General features: G+C 46.8%; 1 protein-coding gene across 1 annotated transcript; it reads left to right on the top strand.

Annotated features, from left to right (window-relative positions):
- The first annotated feature begins 3,116 nt into the window (after nt 1-3,116).
- Nucleotides 3,117-18,064, top strand: ADAR (adenosine deaminase RNA specific). The gene is made up of 15 exons (XM_072428516.1): nt 3,117-3,619; nt 4,594-5,955; nt 6,827-7,010; nt 7,667-7,800; nt 8,753-8,888; nt 9,006-9,223; nt 9,491-9,644; nt 9,753-9,924; nt 10,013-10,106; nt 11,165-11,281; nt 12,164-12,297; nt 13,364-13,546; nt 13,772-13,884; nt 13,973-14,097; nt 15,110-18,064. Exons 2-15 carry the CDS (start codon nt 4,661-4,663, stop codon nt 15,342-15,344), a joined length of 3,294 nt encoding a protein of 1,097 aa, XP_072284617.1. The 5' UTR covers nt 3,117-3,619; nt 4,594-4,660; the 3' UTR covers nt 15,345-18,064.
- The last annotated feature ends 318 nt before the right edge of the window (nt 18,065-18,382 follow it).

The following is an 18,382-nucleotide window of genomic DNA, read 5'->3' as shown; positions in this document are numbered from 1 at the left end:
ACACCGACTGTACACACGGCAGATTTTCGCCCGATATTTGGCCGATGCCGATTATCGGGCGATAAAAATCTGCCGTGTGTACGTAGCTTTGGTGGAAACCTGGTCTTTTCCAGAGCACTTTGCTATGTTGGACTTTTAAACCTAATGAACTTTGGATTCTTTGCCGAGTGGTATCACCTTACTAGCAGAATATGGGCACATTGGTCCGCAGTTAGGAGAGAAAGAACAAGGTAGGGTCACCTAATGGGCAAAGCTGATGTAAGCAACGCTTAAGCAAAAATGGTCAACGAGGGAATACAAAAGATATGGCGTGATATTAGGTGAGAAAGGTTTGAGGTGAGAAGGAGACATGGTGTAGCTGTTAGGTAGGGAAAGAAATATGAGGGGAAGCAGACATGCCATAGACTTTAGGTAGCCGTGGCATTACTTTACATTCATCTATAATAAATGTCATTTGCCACTTGGCTGCCCAATCAAACAGTACATCCAGGAAGAGTGGATTGACCAATGGGTGTCCAAAGTCCAAGTCATGAAAAGGATTTTAGGAAACCTTGCAGATCCATACCTGTTCTCTACATTATAAAGTTACACCTGAACGCTGAAACTTATTGTTAAGTTGGATGTTCTACATTTTTTATAAACATTTAAGTTTTGGAGTATGAATACATTATTACCCCATGTCAGCTTTTGTAGTGTTATCTGTGTCCCAGCTGGCAAAGTAATGAGAAATACAAATTGTCACAGAATTCGACCCGTGTGTCCCCACCATAAGGAAATCCAGGGGGGCAATGGGAAGCCGAGGGGTCAGCTATGGTTCCACCTTCTTTTTACCACAGGACACAGCACTGATGTAGGATAACAAACACCGGCCACCAGAGGGCGGTGTGACATCTCTTCTTGTTATAAGCTGAACAAGCTGCTTTCAGTGTTCTTTTTACCCCAACAAGGTCACTTTAAAGCCCTCATACTGGATTCAATGCACTCACAAAATACCCCATAGGGGTTAATAATGGTGGTTCCTTAGTCCAAACTGAAACAGCTGAAAAAGGGCACCAAGGATGGCAGCCTACCCCAACAATCCAACCAATGTGGCTACGAAAGTAAGATGGCTGCCACATCAAGGTAACAGGGTACTTGTGGTGTTCCTGGAAGATGGTCTACTCGAACGACCCCGGTGTATGTGAATAGGAGATAATGGGTTGATTATAGATCTGTACCCACCCACACACAGCGGACATTTAGATGGGGGTACATAAACCCGAGATGTCTCCAGTGAGGGCAGAATTGCTATATTACCTGGACAGGTTGGGTTTAGGATGGCGGAAGACTTAAAGATGGCGGATCGTCTGCAAAGTGTCCATGAGGCAATCCTGGAGGGCAATGAAAAGCTGAGGGGGACAGAAATAAGTGTAACACACGGGTGGGGATGAGAAGATACAGATAGATGAGATAGGGGTGACACACAAGGGGGGATGAAGGGGCAATAATTGGGGGTGACACATAAAGGGGATGAGGGTGAAGTAATGGGGGGAGATACACAGAGGGGTAATGGGGGGTGACAAACCAGAGAAGTTGAGGCGACAGCAACAACTGTGAGGTGAATTGTCTTCTGCAGTTCCCGCCTCTTGCACTATAGACCTCCCCCTATCTTTTTGTCCAATGAGTTCAGGGCTCTTGAAGTTCCCGCCCATTCCTCTTGTTTCTGCACGCTCCTATTTTGTCCTCAGGTCAAGTCTCCTGCAGTTACTGCCTCCTCCTCTAGTGGGCCGCACGCTCCTCAGGTCCCTTGCAGTTCCCACCCTCTTCTCTAGTGGCCTCCCGCTTCTTTTTTGTCTAATCACCTTAGGCCTTCTGCAGTTCCCGTCTCTTCCTCTAGGGGCCGCCAGCTCCCGTTTTTGTGGAATGAGCTCAGATCCCTTGCAATTCCCATGTTTCCACTAGTGGCCGCCAGCTCCATTCTTTGTGGAATTAGCTCAGGTCCCCCTGCAGTTCCCGCCCCTTTTTTCGTAGATCCATCCCCGACCACGTGACGCCACTGACAGGCGAGCAGCGGGCTGTTTCAGGTTTTGGTGACCCGGAAGTAGAAACTGGATTAGCGGAAGCTTTGCAGGTTTTTTTTTTTTTGCGAAGCTGCGGAGGTGTACCGGCCGTTGCCATCACGGGGTCGGTAAGTGGCTGTATTTATATAGAGGAGGAAGGCTCCTCATGCAGTGTCTGTGTGTGAAGGACCCTTCTCTGTGCACTGTCATGGTGTTCTGACCCTCATTTTGCATGGTGACACCGACTGTACATTGTGTGGCCCCTGCAGGGACAGGGATAGCTATGCATTGTGTGTGGCCCTCTTCTGCCGCACAGGGGCAGAGCTGTTCTGCCCTGGGCTCCCTCTGGGTCAGATTAGGCTCCTGTGGCAATGGTAACTGTCATTGTGTGGGTGCCTAAGGCAGTGTGTGGCCCCTTTCTGTCTTATAAGGGGCTCCTGGTGATGAACGTGGCCCTTGGTACGGTGGGGCCCCTCCTGCGTGATGTGTGACCCTGTGGAGCAAGGGAAATCTCTCCTGTCAAAGGTATAGTCCCTCCTGTATGTCATGTGGCCCCTTTAAGCGATGGGGTCCCCCTGTGTGTTGTGTGGCCCCTCTGAGCGATGGGGGCCCTCCTGTGTGTTGTGTGGCCCCTCTGAGCGATGGGGGCCCTCCTGTGTGTCGTGTGGCCCCTCTGAGCGATGGGGGTCCCTCCTGTGTGTCCCCTCTGAGCAATGGGGGTCCCTACTGTGTGTCGTGTGGCCCCTCTGAGCGATAGGGGTCCCTCCTGTGTGTGTCGTGTGGCCCCTCTGAGCGATGGGGGTCCCTCCTGTGTGTGTCGTGTGGCCCCTCTGAGCAATGGGGGACCCTCCTTTGTGTCATGTGGCCCTTCTGAGCCATGGGGGACCCTCCTTTGTGTCATGTGGCCCTTCTGAGCCATGGGGGTCCCTCCTGTGTGTCGTGTGGCCCCTCTATGGAGCTTTGCTCTTGTGTAGATGCAGTAAGAGAGTTTTGTTGCTGTAGGACAGGAAGTGTGCTATTGGCAGGATCACCAGATGATTATTGGGGGAGGGGGTTGCACCCAGCACATGTGACCTGCTATACATTAAATGTTTTACTCCTCAGATTTTGCAATGCGTCGGCCTTTGTTTGCAGGTTTTGCTGCTCTCATCTCCTTTTGCTGCTGGTTGTCCCTACAGATTAGGCGGCTGTCATGTGTAAGCGTCACCCATGGGGTTAAATCGCTGATCTTGGCAATTTGAAACAGAAATCTGGGCTCTGCTCTGTAGCTTGTCAGGCTGTGTGTGTATTGCTTCATTCACCTCTGACTCCGCCCCTACAAGACACCATTGGCTGCTGTCCTGTAAGGCTCCGCCCCTCTTTCTGGTTTTCGCAAGCTCGGCTCATTCATAAGGGAGGGAGCTGAACAAGAAAGGAAACTGAAACTGGAGTCAGGAAATGATCCCCAAACTGTAACTTGCTGAGCTCTTCCTGCTCCTGCCCGGACAGATCCCCCCTACCCCATGCTGTGCTCCCCGACCTCTATCACCTCCTCTATGCCGCACAAAGTCCCCTTCAGCCGTACAATCCCCAGCATCCAGGTAAATATTGTACAGCATTCATGACAACTCTCACAGGCCGGCTTCTGCTTTATTTGCACAAGGGCCTGCTCATTTAAAGGGCCCTGTAGGGGGGTTTTTAGTGCTTTGGGGTTTAGGATTTGACCTGAAGACCATTTTGCTGGGGATTTAACTTTTTTACACGCTCGTCTTTTATTTTCTACTCAGCAAAGAAAACAAACATTGGGTCTGTGCAGCCAATAGCCAGGCCTGAATTCTGTCACATGGGGGAGGAAGAGGTCATTATTCGTGTATATACTGTGGCAATGGCAAGGGAAGTGTTAGTATCAGTATACCGTATTAATCTTGTGCTAACATATTACACAGAATCTATAGAGTCCATGGTTATGGCATTACTGCCCCTCGGAGGATCTCCCAAATTACCATCAGTATAGCCCAGGGCCATAGACTACTCCGCTGATGGCAAGAAAAGCCAGAATGGATCATAGAGGGTCATTGGCTGCTGATTGGATGACAGGACGGCTGTTGGGGTCCTTTGGCATCCTTGAGGGAAACAATGGCTCCTGATTGGATCCTACGTCACGCATCCCTGGAGGCTCTCGGGTGCTCGGCCATGGGCAGAAGGAGCCTTTTCGTCAAAAGGGGGAAAAAACGCCAATCTCACGCATGCGCAGTAAGATTGGCAAGTTTATTTCGCCCAACTACGTAACCTGATCCCATGCCTGGGTCAGGTGACGTAGTAAGAGGAACCCAGAAAAAGATGGCGGCGCCTGGGGCGCCGGACGAGTGCCGGGACGGCGTGGGACACGATGGAGGAAACCTCTGCACCGATCGACTGTGCTGAGGGATTAAAAGTAAGTACATTTTTTTTTTTTTTTTTTATTTACTTTGGCCGTTTTTGATATTTAGTTCCTCTTTAAGTTTGCTTGGCATTGTGCTGCCTCCTGCTGGTTGTGCAGTGAATTGTCAGCTGCTTGTGTGTTTTGTCTTGACAGGGCCGCTCACCTGTTGTAGGAGGAGGGCTCCCCATCGCTCCTTTTCCATCTCAGTTCATGTCTGGCAATGAATGCAACACCATACCGAGGGCAACATGCTAGTCAAGTGCATAAAAGTCGTGGCGTCAATCACATCCCTAATTCTTTCTCTTTACATAACCCTTTCCTTATACAGGAACATCAGCAAGACTTCCTAACGGCACAGAGAGAGTTTCTGCTTGGCAATCAACCGGGAATCCCTTTATCCGTCCCAGCCTGGAACGCTTACCGAAATCCAACGAGGGAGCACTGGAAACACCCCCAGCACCCCCCGCTTTCTCCGCATCCTCCTCCCTCCCTTCATGTTCGTCAATCTCGTGTGGTCTTTGATCGCAGCGGCCGTCGCTTGGCCCATCAGTTTCAGCAACTTTCCGTGTCCGATGCCGATTTCGTAGAGAGATTAATTGGGAAATTCAGAGAGCTCAGTGAGGGAGAATGCTACACAGCTAGAGATTTAGCCAGAATTTTAAAGGTTCAAAAGAAATTAGTGAATCATCATCTGTACAAACTAGAAAGAAAAGTTCTGTGGAAAGAAGGTGACAATCCACCCCTGTGGAGGCTTTTATCTCACAATCAACGCCCGAAACAACCCCCGGCCCAAGAAGACGTAACTCCCCAAGCAGAGCAGTCAGCTGGTTGTTTGGACTCGGACTTGTCAGCCGAAATCATGACCGAAAAACGCGAGAAAATCTGCGAATTCTTGTACCAGACTCCAGCGGCCACATCCACCACCATCCGGAAGAATATCGGCTTCTGCAAGACCGCAGAGATTAACCAGCTACTTAGCACCCTGGAAAAAGAAGGTGAACTTTCCCGCCAGGGCTACCCTTGTAAATGGTCACTGACCGACAAGAAACGAGAGCGAATGTCTAACAAGAAGCAGGCAGCTAAAATTCACGAAGAAGAGGAAATGCAAGTCACGACAGAGGCTGATCCAGTCCAAGTCGAAAACGGGCAGCAGGGGGCAGGACAGGATGCCACCGATGTCACACTCGTAGAGGAAGAGGCGGAAACCAAATCCGAAGAGCCGCCGGCCAAGCGCATGAGGGAGATTAAGGACGACTACGAGAATGGAAGGTGGACCGGAGACGGAGTGGAAGAGCTTGTTAACACCATTGACCAAAACTGCGACGGCCCCAACGATAACCTCGCCATGCCGGTGCCTCAGTACCGCGAGCCCGTGAAGGAAATCTCCAGGTTGGAAAAACTGCAATCGTGCCAAGAGAAAAACCCTGTAAGTGGGTTGCTGGAGTTTACACACTTCTACTCACAACAGTGTGATTTTGTCCTTCTGGAACAGAGCGGGCCATCCCATGACCCCAGGTAGGTGGAAGTATGCAGGATGGTGATCTGTGGTTATTTCAAGCTGCAGAGTGTAGCACTCGTGAAGCAAATCTTGACTTGTACTATAGCCTTGCCCTTGTTAATTCACATGCTTCCCCAGGGGTGGAGTGCTGCATAAGGGCCTCGGACCCTCCTCAGCCAACAGGGGACCCACCAAGACCCACTGTTGGCTGAGTCTGCTACTTCCTCTCCCCCTGTCCTTGCTCCACTGGGGAACAAGGAAAAGGCTTTAGGCCAAAACAGCAGTTAATTTTTCTTCTTGCTACCCCCAGCTGTGTTCAGCCGATAGAAAATTTGATGCAGTATAAAGGCTGAGGACTCCCATCGTCATGTGACAATGCTGGGTCTCTTGGTGGTCATATGCCAAGGTCCAGTCATGTTCCATGAGTCTCCTACCCATACCTGTAAGTACCGGGTGTTATCCCCCCCGCAGCATTGGAAGGATTAAGCTGCCGGTCAAGACTCCAATAAAGTGTACCTGTTGCAGTTCAGTCATCCTTGTCCTAGCCATAATATTTAGCGTCCTCACTCCGACAGGAGTTTACTTTTTTTCCAGGGTTACGTTCAGGAGATTTCCCCAATCTTCCATTGTGCTGACATTTTATCAGACAGGAAGCTCCATTCTTAGTGTAAGGAAAGCCCTTTTAGATTTTCATCTCTGACTGTCCCCCCTGTTGTCGACAGAGCAAAATCTGCTGCATAGCTGCTTCCTTGTACTCCTAGGAACATGGCATCTGGACAACTGACCTAGACAGGACCTAGATAGTTATCTAGAGGCCAATTAGACTTGTAATGATTTGCAGGCCTTAAACGCCTCTCCTCTTATGTGTGTTATTTATTATATATCCAGGTTTAAGATCCAGGCGGTGGTAGACGGACGGAGGTTTCCTGTTGCTGAGGCCAACAGCAAGAAAGCTGCCAAGAAAGAAGCTGCCGCCCTTGCTTTGAGCATTCTCCTTCGTGAGGAGCAAGGTGGAACAGAAGCGGAGGTCCTGGCCGAGCGCAAGACTATCCCTGTGAGCCAAGAGGAAGTGGTAAGCATTCACTTTCCGTTTCTGTATGATGCGGTTGTATGAACAGACCACCACTTTTCAGTTTGTTGCTCCTGCTACTAAAAACTTTGGTTTAATCTCTCCTAATAATGACCAAGGGTATTGTACTCTTCCAGCCTTGTGGTCAAAGTTTGGTGAAGGCCCTTTTATGTTCCCCCATGACTGGGTACAAACCCAGCTCCATAAAGACATGGGATCACCAGTTTAATGTGGAGGAACCTAGGAGTCCTGCACAGAGCCCTGACCTCGCTCCTACTGAACACCTTTGGTGTGAATTAGAATGGAGAGCCAGGTCTTCTCATCCAACACCAGTACCTGACCTCACCAATAGGGGGCACAACCCCACAGACACCCTGCAAAATCTTGTGGCAAGTCTTCATAGAATTGTTGGGTTGTTATAGGAGGGCGACTCTATATTAATGACAAAAGGGTGACTGGTACCAACTCCATATTCAGGACCATGGGGTGAGGGGTACCAACACCATAATAAAAGCCATGGTTGGCCAACAAGTTTAGAAACGTTTGGGCAATTTCCCAATTTAAAGCTTTCCAAGCTCCTAGCTATTGTTTTCTTCCCACAGGCTGAGACTTGTAGCTCCTCACTTATTGTTTTCTTTATTTTTTTTCTTTCCTCTTAGCAAAAGAACGTTCAGCCGCCATCTCTGATCGGAGGGAAGAACCCAATCAGCATTCTCATGGAGCACAGCCAAAAGACTGGAAACATGTGTGAATTCCAACTTCTTTGTCAAGAGGGACCACCCCACGACCCCAAGTAAGTGCTCAAATCCTCTATTCATGCTGGCCACAGGCAGGCTTTACCTAAAATTGTAAGGAGCAGAAATCATGGTTGGTGAATTGTCCAGTACAGGATATGTCCGTTGAAAATAAGAATCACACTTGACATATCTCTGCAATACTTGCACATTTCCCATGTTTACAGTGCTGCAGCTACAGAAAAAATACTTATTAGTCTGCTGAAAATGTTTTGGCTGACACTTCTGCACTAAAATCCAAAGAAGTGGTGTCAGCCCTGAGTTCTTCCCAACTGCACTTTACAACCCCCCCCCCCCCCCCCCCCACCTTTCTTGGTATGGGGATGTGAAGGTGATAAATTAGAGAGAATTGGCGGGACTAAGTTGTCAGAAAGTAAGCAAGTCACTGGGTTTCTTGCAGATATTTTTCTGTAACATATTGAGCTGTGCTTTTATTGCAGAGGTGTACTGACTTTTGCCCGGTCATACACTTTTAAGGCAGTGGTCGCCAAACTTTCTGACATCGGGGCCTAGCAACACAGCACAAAATTTTGGTACAGCCCGGTACATGTACAGCCTACACCACTCTTGCCACCCCCAGCAGCTCCACCTCCTGCCAGCACACCAGATGAGAACAGCACATCAGTGTTAGAAAGCTGGGATGCTGTCAAGCGGCAGAGCCGACGGGAATGGCAGAGAAATGCAAGCCCCACATACACCTCTCCGTCACTCCCAGCAGCTCTGATGCAAGGAGGGCTGCCAGCATCACCACCTCCTTCACCCGCGGCCACCAACCCACCAGCCATGGACCTGTACTGGTCCGAAGCCCAGGTGGTTGGGGACCACTGCTTTAAGGGGTTGCCCTATTATATTGCTACATCAATGCCAGGGCAATTACTAAAGCCACCTCTTTGAAATTAACCGCAGACCCCCTTTTTTAATGTTTTCTATCCATTTTCTCATCTTATCCAGGTTCACTTACCTTGTTAAAATGGGTGACCAATCCTTTCCATCGGTGATTGCCAACAGTAAGAAAATGGCAAAGCAGCTCGCCGCAGAGGCCGCAGTAAAGCAGCTCCTTGGTGAGAACGCCCTGCACACGGAGAAGGTAAAGCAAAGTTCTGGTGTCACTTTTTATAACGTAGAGATTTTGTAAAGTATAATTGCACCACATAATATTAATCAATTTTTCTTTTAACCTTTTTTTTTTCTTGTGTGTGTTAAGGTCGAACCACCCGCCGCTGAGGTGCCCACTGTGGAATACCCAACATTGCCAGAACTTTCCGTGGAGGACATCAAGATGGCTCAAGCTTCTGGGGTCGGCGAGTTCATCAAGTATCTGAACGCAAATCCTGTCAGTGGGCTCTTGGAGTATTCCCGTGCCAAAGGTTTTGCTGCTGAATTTAAGATGGTCAGCCAGACTGGTCCCCCACATGACCCCAAGTAAGTCTGACACTAATCCTGTGTGCTGGGGAAAAATAAAATTCAACTTGCAGTGCTGGAATGACTTCATGGCAAGGGTAACACTGTGCCCATCCTAGAGTGGCCATGCTTCCTGTATTTGTAAATTAGAGGAGCATCGTTGTCACTCTTGGACCTGGCACTGTGATTAAACCTCAGCTCTTGGCCGTAATGATGCCATCTAAGGTATCACTCGCGTGGGGGGCCACTGGGAACTTCTTGGGATAACTTTTTTGTTTCTCTTGACAGGTTTGTGTTTCAAGCTAAGGTTGGTGGTCGGTGGTTCCCCCCAGTGACTGCATCCAATAAGAAGCAAGCAAAAGCAGAGGCAGCAGATGCTGCTCTAAGGGTCCTTATCGGAGAGGCCGAAAAAGCCATCAGGGAGGGTGACACAATGGCAGAGGTAGGGTTCTGAAATTTTTTTGAAAGGTGCTTAGTGTGTCGACCTTATTGTATTCATTCCACACACAAGACATGGTGTCCAACCAGCCCGTTCTCTGTCTGTTTCCAGCTTCCTGTCAGCGGCAGCACATTCCACGACCAGATAGCCATGCTGAGCCACCAGAAATTCAACAGCCTGACAGCCCGGATACAGAACAGCCTTCTAGGAAGGAAAATCCTAGCAGCCATTATCATGAAGAGAAGCCCCGATGACCTGGGCACCGTAGTAAGCATTGGCACCGGTTAGTAGAAGATTACAATGCCAAGCGTAACAATGAGTGAGATATCTAGACAAAGAGGCGTTCCTTTCTAATCAATGTTGTGTTCCAGGTAACCGATGTGTGAAAGGAGAGGAGCTGAGCCTGCGAGGGGAGACGGTCAATGACTGCCATGCTGAGATAATTGCCCGAAGGGGGTTTATAAGGTAAGTGAAAAAATCTCTAGACCTGCTGAGACTTGTCGTTTGCTGGCTTCACTTTTCAAAGTGTCAGTTGGTGAAGTTTCTGCCCTCAAGAGAGCAAAAGTTTTATTCAACCTTAGGCCTTGTACATGAACACCGTGCACAGCAAACTGTTGTTAAGCATGCTCACAACTTTCCACGAGTTGTGTTAACTTTCATCTAAATTGTGGGCATTGTCAATACGGAGGTGCTGCCTGTCGCAACTTCACCTTACCAATTCCTGAGGCTTCAGTAAACCTTAACATTTATATTTTTACTGAAGCCTCAAGCATTTCTTGCCTGGATCAGATGACTGCATCTCTGCTATTTGTGTACCTCTTTGAAAATATTTACTGTTGTAGCCACACTTGTGCAATACAGCCCCATAGACTTCGGGTACGTACACACGTCAGATAATCGCCTCAGGGCGGATATCAGACGAGGATTCATCCTTCATCTCGGACCCCATAGGATCTCCTTTCTTGCAGGCTGGATGTACACAGCCTGAATGCGACTGTCGGATCCAGGTAAGTGTTGGTAGTTTTAGGGCCCTCCTACTGCTACAAGACTTTTAGTAGTCCAGTCTCTATTTTTCAGCATTCCTGTCTCTTCAATTATTGACTTCTGCTTGCATTCCACTGCACTTGCTGCCCGCCCTGACCTTTGCCCTGTAGAAAGGGACAGTATTGTCCGCTGACACTGTACCAGGCTTACCTGCTTATGCATTGACATGTCCCATGGCCATAGCCTGGCACCGTTATTCGCTTCATCGTAACCTGGACCAGCTGTCTTTCTGTGGATTTGAACCTCACATAGTCAGGCATTGTGTGACCGTTTTAAGGGCTCATTGAAGGTTTCCAAGGCTTTGCATTATCCATAAGACAAATCTTTGTCCCCTGTTCTTGTATTGCCCATAATACACATCTAATTTATTAATACAAGGAAACTATGGTCTGACACCACTTGGAAAATCAATCCGATCCTCCCCACCCCATTATATTTGTCTGGTACTTCTTAGCTCACTCACAGGTCTGTCTGTGCAGGTTTTTGTACGACCAGCTGATGAAGTACAATCCTGACACCCCTGAGAACAACATATTCGAAGAATCCGAAGAACTACTGCGCATTCGCCCTTCAGTTACTTTCCACCTATACATCAGGTAAGTGACCAGGGTAACATTAAAAGTGGTTAAAATGGATTTTTAATAAAATGAATGTTGAATTTTATAGACCCTATTGAAAAAAAAAAAACAAAAAAAAACAAAGCAGTCACTTCTTCTGAGTTTTGGTAGACACAGAGGAATGATTGATATCCCTGGCCAACCCCTGCCTACAGCATTAGCCAAAGTGAAGACTTGGTTGTACAAAGCTAGCGGGTCAGCAGGTTCTTACTATAGAACTGATGTGCTGTCCTGGATCCTTCATATCAGGAGGGGTGTGAACTGACCATGCTAGGAAGGATCTGCTTCCCTGCCTGGTACTGTTAGCAAGCAACAGAAGGAAGGTGTATGAGTTTTAGTTCTTTTATCTAAATAAAAAAAACTTCCTATGTGCGTTGATAGGGGCTGGGGAAAGGAGTCACTATGGATTTTGAACTAGGGTGAAATAGACTTTAAAACTGCAAAGTTAAAACTTGAATGTGCAGTAAAAAGCAGCCTATGTGTGATGGTAGAAGTGACCACAAGATGGCGCTGCCAATTCCTGCCTCATCGGTGCTCCTTATCTGCAAGCCTCACTATATAAAATTTGACTTTGCTGTAAATCGGACGTCTGGCAGGTAGGGACCCCGATGTCTGTCATCCCTCAGCTTCTCCATACACGTTGGTAAGCTTTAAGTTCAGAGCCACAATTGTTTTGTAGCTTGAATGGTGATATATCATCATTTTTATATCAACCTCGGTCCTTTTACTCAGCTACACACCCAGCACCTGGCAGCCTCACAATCCCTTACCTAATTTTCTTCATAAGGCAGACAAATGTTAGGGTTCCTATTATTAATTTATTGAGCTTTCCCCTTCATTACTCTTTTTTCATTCTGGCAGTACGGCTCCCTGTGGAGATGGGGCTTTGTTTGACAAGTCCTGCAGTGATCAGCCATGTCCAGAAGGCGAGAAGCAGCACTACCCTCTGTTCGAGAACCCCAAGCAAGGCAAACTGCGCACTAAAGTAGAGAATGGTAATTATCTTCTACAGTCCATTGTGAGATTTTCCTTCACTTTGCTGAAGTACACTTACCTATAGTACAGAGCCTCTTACCGGCTTCTTGGGGGACTGGATGAGCTCTCCCAACTATAGTTCTTGGCTTGTAATGGTTAGCATGGCAGGTGTACAGACCCAGGAACCCGGGGTTAGGTGGGATCTCTTCATAATAAGCACCACAGATATACAAATCCTAGAAACTCAGCACAGGGATGAAACCCCCACATAATTTGCACAGCAGGTGTACAGATCTGGTTTATCGGATATGGGGTGGTTGGAACACTTCAGCATTTTTCTTATTACATCCTAATGATTGGCCCCAACAATTATACAACAAATCTTTAGTGAAATACCTGGTGATGGCAGCTAAAACCTGCATCCCCAGAATGTGGAAGAAAACTGAACCTCCCACACTAGCTATGTGGGTACGTAAAGTGCAAGAGATTCAGAATATGGAAGATATGACTGCAGGGTATTAGGATAGAACAGAATGGTATTTAGACACATGGGCACCCTGGATCTCCTTTCTAGGGTATGGTAGACTATAAGAATTTAATTGATTAACAAGCAGTGTAATAATTCAAGCTTAACAGTAGTACTTTGATAGGTACATTGAATTTGGGGTGATTTATAATACTAAAGTTCTCTGGATAACTATTCTCTTTATTTTAACATAGAGAAAAGTATATTGTTACCTGTTTTTATTATGTTTTGTATTTGACTTTGTTTATTGTTATTTTTGTAAAATACATTAAAAAAATAATAGCCACATAAGATGGGCAGACAGATAAATGCTTCACAGGGGTAGTGAGAACCCCTCATATTCTGCACAGCCGGTGTACAGACCTGGGAATGATCAGAGACAGGTAAAATCCTTCATAATAGCCACAAAAGGTATGTAGACCCAGGAATGTAGGGGCGGGGGTAGTGGGAACCCCTCATAGAAGACATAGTTGGTGTTAATGACGAATAGAAGAGACCGTTAAATATTACTGCACACTCCTGATACTGAAATAACCCCTTATGATTTTTCCACTCCGCAGGTGAGGGTACAATTCCGGTGGAGTCCAGTGACATCGTTCCCACCTGGGACGGCATTCAGCACGGCGAGAGACTTCGCACCATGTCCTGCAGCGATAAGATTCTGCGCTGGAATGTTCTGGGCATGCAGGGTGGTGTTCTGTCACATTTCATGGAGCCAGTATATCTCAGTTCTGTTACACTCGGTAAGATACCACACACATTGTCTGTCTGAACGTTCATAAGCCGAACTCCAGCCAATGGTTACCTACACATGCTGGACGTGACTCGGCTTTGCTAAGCAGTCACAGAATTGATATCATTCCAGACACAGCTTGGCCACCTTAATAACAATCGGAAATGATTTTGCAATGCTTTGTACCTGGGTCTCCCAGGTTTATTTGTCCTTACATCTGCTTTCTGTGTCTCAGGTTACTTGTTCAGCAAAGGACATCTCACTCGAGCCATCTGCTGCCGGATGTCCAGGGACGGACAGGACTTTCAGAATCAGTTGCCAGACCTCTATATTGTCAACCATCCAGAGGTCAGATTCATTTTCCAGAACACTTGGGATACTTTGTTTGCCTCACCTGCGGGCTTCTCACCTCCTTTCATTCTTCTTGTCCTTACAGTGCGGTCGCGTCAGCGTATACGACTCTCACCGGCAGACCGGGAAGACGAAGGAGTCAAGTGTCAACTGGTGTCTGGGAGATGAGGAGGTGGAAGTTTTGGATGGAACAAAAGGAAAAGTTGAGGGGTGAGTGACAGACAAGGCTTTGAGTTGGTTCTCTCCCACCTGTCTGTCTCAAGGACTTGCCATTGCACCCAAGGTTCTTTTCCTTTGCAACCAATAATAAACCAGCCAAGGCCTTCTGCTCCTATGGTATCTATGATATAACAAAATTGAGAAAGTCTGTTGCGATATCCACCCCCTTTACAACGCAATAGATATTCAGCCTGATGCATTGTAGTGACAACCAATATAACATCAGATCACAAGATTAATCTACTGAGGACCTGGCCATGGCTAAAGTTGGCTTCCATTGGGTTGGCAGTGGTCTTCCGCTTCATCCTTACAGATGAAGCCTAGGCAAATGTCTATTTACTTTCTTTGCTGGTCCAGCTCCTTCACCCCTTTCTTTACTACATAACCATTTATGTAGCTATTGGAGAAGGAGTGATGGGGAAATACTATGGGGTGACAGCAGGTGCTGGGATTGCTGCCATCATATCCAAGATGGCAGTATTCAATTGCAGTCTGAAGCTTTTGGATACCTGCACAAGGTAGGTTCTTACAGGTAGGTAACATGCTTAAAATGAAAGTTCTACTTTAGAGAATCCACGATCAGACCGGTTATTATTGCAGCAATGGACAGGCGATATCCCTTCTGCAATAATCTCCCTTATCTGTCGGATTGCTCCAGGTTTTCTGGCGACAGAGCTGCACATGTGCAGCGTCAGCTTTGATTGCCAGGAAGTCCTGGATTCCACGGCATGTGCCGGACATCCCAGTCCTCCCAGCCTGGCCAATGAAGATGGCGGCACCTTGTGAGGGACAGGTGAGAAATGTGGGTTTATCTCCAGTTTAAATGTGTGTATACCTTATGGAAAGAAAGAAGCATATATGGAAGGTTTAATAACAGTGTCTCTTTAAGCCATTTGTTGTACCACAGTCACTCTCATCATTGCAGCAGTCTCTAGTCGTCACCTTGAATGTCTCTATGCCCCAGTATAATATTTCCTACAACTAACCTGTATCCTCTCTGTAGGGGAAGCATCTCCCGCGTGTCCAAAATCCACATGTTCTCCATGTTTCAAAAACTTTGCTCAGTGCGCGACCGCAAGGACCTCACACTGCACAGCTCCTACAGTGACATCAAAGCCGCGGCCACCACCTACCAGACGGTCAAAGGACAGTTCTTTAAAGCTTTGCGGGAAATGGGCTACGGAAACTGGATCAGCAAACCACAAGAAGAGAAGAATTTTAACTTGAGCTGGAAGTAACAAGCCGGCCAATCTGTTTCGTTTGTCTTTTTTTTTTGTTTTTTTTGTATAGGAATGTCACAAGTCTGCACTGAAATGGGGGCAATGGGGAGGTGATCAGATTCTGCCAGGCTTCTGTAGAAAACCAGCATCAACTTTGTGCAAACCCAACGGCCTTTGTACTCTCTTCCTAATTCTTGGTTTTGATTTTTAATGTTTTCCATGAAATGTTTAACATGCACATTGCATTGTAGCAGGATCCCATTGATTTTTTGTTTGTGCTCCATCTTTTTTTTAACGAATTCTATGACATCAACTGATCTGGAACCCCTTGCCCACAAATAAAGCGGTTCTTGGACTGCGTAAGAAAGGGGTCCTTGTATTATTTTCCAGCTCTGTCACCATATGGGATACGAATTTAATAATGCCTGAATATTTTTTTTCTTCTCGATGGTGCAGAAGGTCTGTTTCCTGCTATCCAGCAGTAGATGGTATCTTCCTGCCTTGTATGCACAAGCTTGCATGACGGCAATGGTGTACAGAAAGCTTTTATTGAGACCCTACAGCCACCTTTAGCTCCAGTTTGGGGTGGTTACCCTCAGATTTCAAATGCTACATTAAAATATTTGACTTGCTGTTATAGTAGATGGTCAGGAGACCTCCATCCTGATACTACTCACTAACCCTGACTGACATATCTGTGCAGTCTGCATACAGACATGGAACCTGGTCTAGCTCCTCCCACAACTGACTTTTTACCTCTACATCCTCAGTGACAGCAGCGAAAGGGAAGTTCTTAGTCACCGTCTGCAGCCACAGTTCCCTTCTGCATTGCCTTCTTTGCATCTTTGTGCAGCCACAGACGGTGTGAGAGTTCTACAGGGATATGATATAAGGTGCCTTGCAGAACCTGGCCCCTATACGCTTATGAAATCCCTGCAAGCACATGATGATGCCACTGGCTATGAAAATACTTCCTAATGCACGTTTATGCAAGGCAGGAGTAAAATATATTTACAGATTTACACTACAATGATGGAGGGTAGGTAAAGACTAACAGATAACGCCTGGAGCTGAGTATTACGCATGCTATGAGCCGGGTCCTCAACACTACCTGGAGCTTAATAGCTTTTAAAGTGACAGTCACTCTCCTAATATGTTTAACTTCCCCCTTCCAATGTGAGCAAAGGCTGCTTGAAACTTTACAACCGCTGCACCACTTATAGGTGATCTCAAAGGTGACGATTCTCGTTTTTAGGTTTTCTAAAGTCTGGCGTTTTTTTTTTGTGCGGTAAGTTTAGCATAAGGCTTGGAGACGCAGGTGCAACGTTTGTGTTACAGTAAGCATCAGGCTAAAGGTGACTGAATAAATAAACTTTCATTCAGCGTTGTCGCCTTTATACACTCTCCAGTGTTCTCCCCGGCCCCTATTATCTGGGTGCACCACCCGGCCCTTTACACTAACCCCCCCATCCATTTTTGGATGGTTACTGATAAGTTGGGTCACAATACAGGGGCTGCCGCCTGTCTAGAATTCACCACCCAGCTTAAAAAAAAATCTCGGGTTGAGCTCTTGTTTTATGAGCTTTAGCGATGACACTATGGCTAAAATAGCAATAAGGTATTATAATGCTTCATTCCTTTTTGTTGTATCATTATTCCACGTGAAATGAGCATTGCGTACGTATCCAAGGTTCATGGTGCCACAACCCCCAGATTGCTCCATGTCATTTCATCTGATATGGAACGTCCTTTGCATCCTATCTTCATCACCCTGTTTGGTGGTCCCTTTTTTGGACATGGGTTCCTATAGTCACTTGAATGGGGGCTTTAATAGCCCCGTTGCCTATGCAAGTCCTGGTTCGATGAATAAATTGCACAGGTGCTGCAAAATGCGTGTGTGGCAGGGCTTTGATGGAAGCAGTAGTCCTCCATGTTGCCACCTTCTAGAATCAGAGACACTATCACCTTTTACAGGCTGAGCCAGTATGCGGCACGAGTTGTGGAACGACTGCTGCTTGTTCACACATACGTCCTGCTTCAATAGAAAATCATAGGGAAGTGCGCCTTAGCTCAACCCAACGCGCCAGCCGCCATATGGTTCCTCGCTCAGGTTGACCCTTTGCCAACCTCTCCCCTCCTTGCTGCCCACATTGGCCTGGGAGGCTCCTGGCAGATTCAGTTTTTTTTTCTGCAATCTCGAGTGTTAAGTTCAAACTATTTTTATAAATATTTAAAGTTTATTTTATTGTTAGTGGTTTTATTCTCACCGGTGCATGTCTGACCGCTCCTGTCCTCTGAAAATGCTGATTTCATTTCTGATGCAAAAGACTCGGACGACAGCCGGATGGGCAGTTCAATCAATCATTTTTTCTTTCTACATTCCGTACTCAATTTTAGAGATTAATTGACCTTTTCTGATTTCAGAAAAAATTTTTCCTTGTTTTTATGAAGAAACAAAAAAATTCAATCACTTTAACGGGGCCACAGCCATCGCAGTTCAGTGCTTTGACCTCAATCTCATGTTATAGACTATGGATTGCATGACATCAATTCCCCCCCCCTCCCCCCCGTAGGTCCAATGGTTCCCGTGCCTAGGTCAATTTTTATTTTCTGGGGGGTGGGAGGGCCTGAATTGGCCCTTTATAGTGACCGGCGCTGTCTGGTCTTGTACAGTGTGTGATGATAAATCTGTGCTGATATATAAGTTGACAGAATAAAAAATCTCATCTGGTTATGTATTCCATGGTCTTTGTGGTCCTTTCTGCGACATTTCAATGTGATAGTAAGCAACATTTACTACCTGCTGCAATCTATAGTTATTTACTCTTCCATCTGCCATGGCATAGGAGAGGTCACATGACCACAGCCAGCCTTCAAGTTGCAACAGCCAGCCTTCAAGTTGCAACTCACCTATGTATATGAAAGGACGGAGGCTGGGGTTCTACTCCAGCTACCATTGCAACCCCCCTATTGAAAATACTAGCTGCCTACCTTTTATACTTTGTCACTGACCCAGAATTGTAAGGATCAAGTCTGAATCCTAAATTTCCTGCACT

Source organism: Pyxicephalus adspersus, chromosome 12 (assembly GCF_032062135.1).
Source record: "Pyxicephalus adspersus chromosome 12, UCB_Pads_2.0, whole genome shotgun sequence".
NCBI lineage: Eukaryota > Metazoa > Chordata > Amphibia > Anura > Pyxicephalidae > Pyxicephalus > Pyxicephalus adspersus.
Note: the sequence above shows the minus strand (reverse complement) of the source record. Positions and strands in the feature narration are given on the sequence as shown.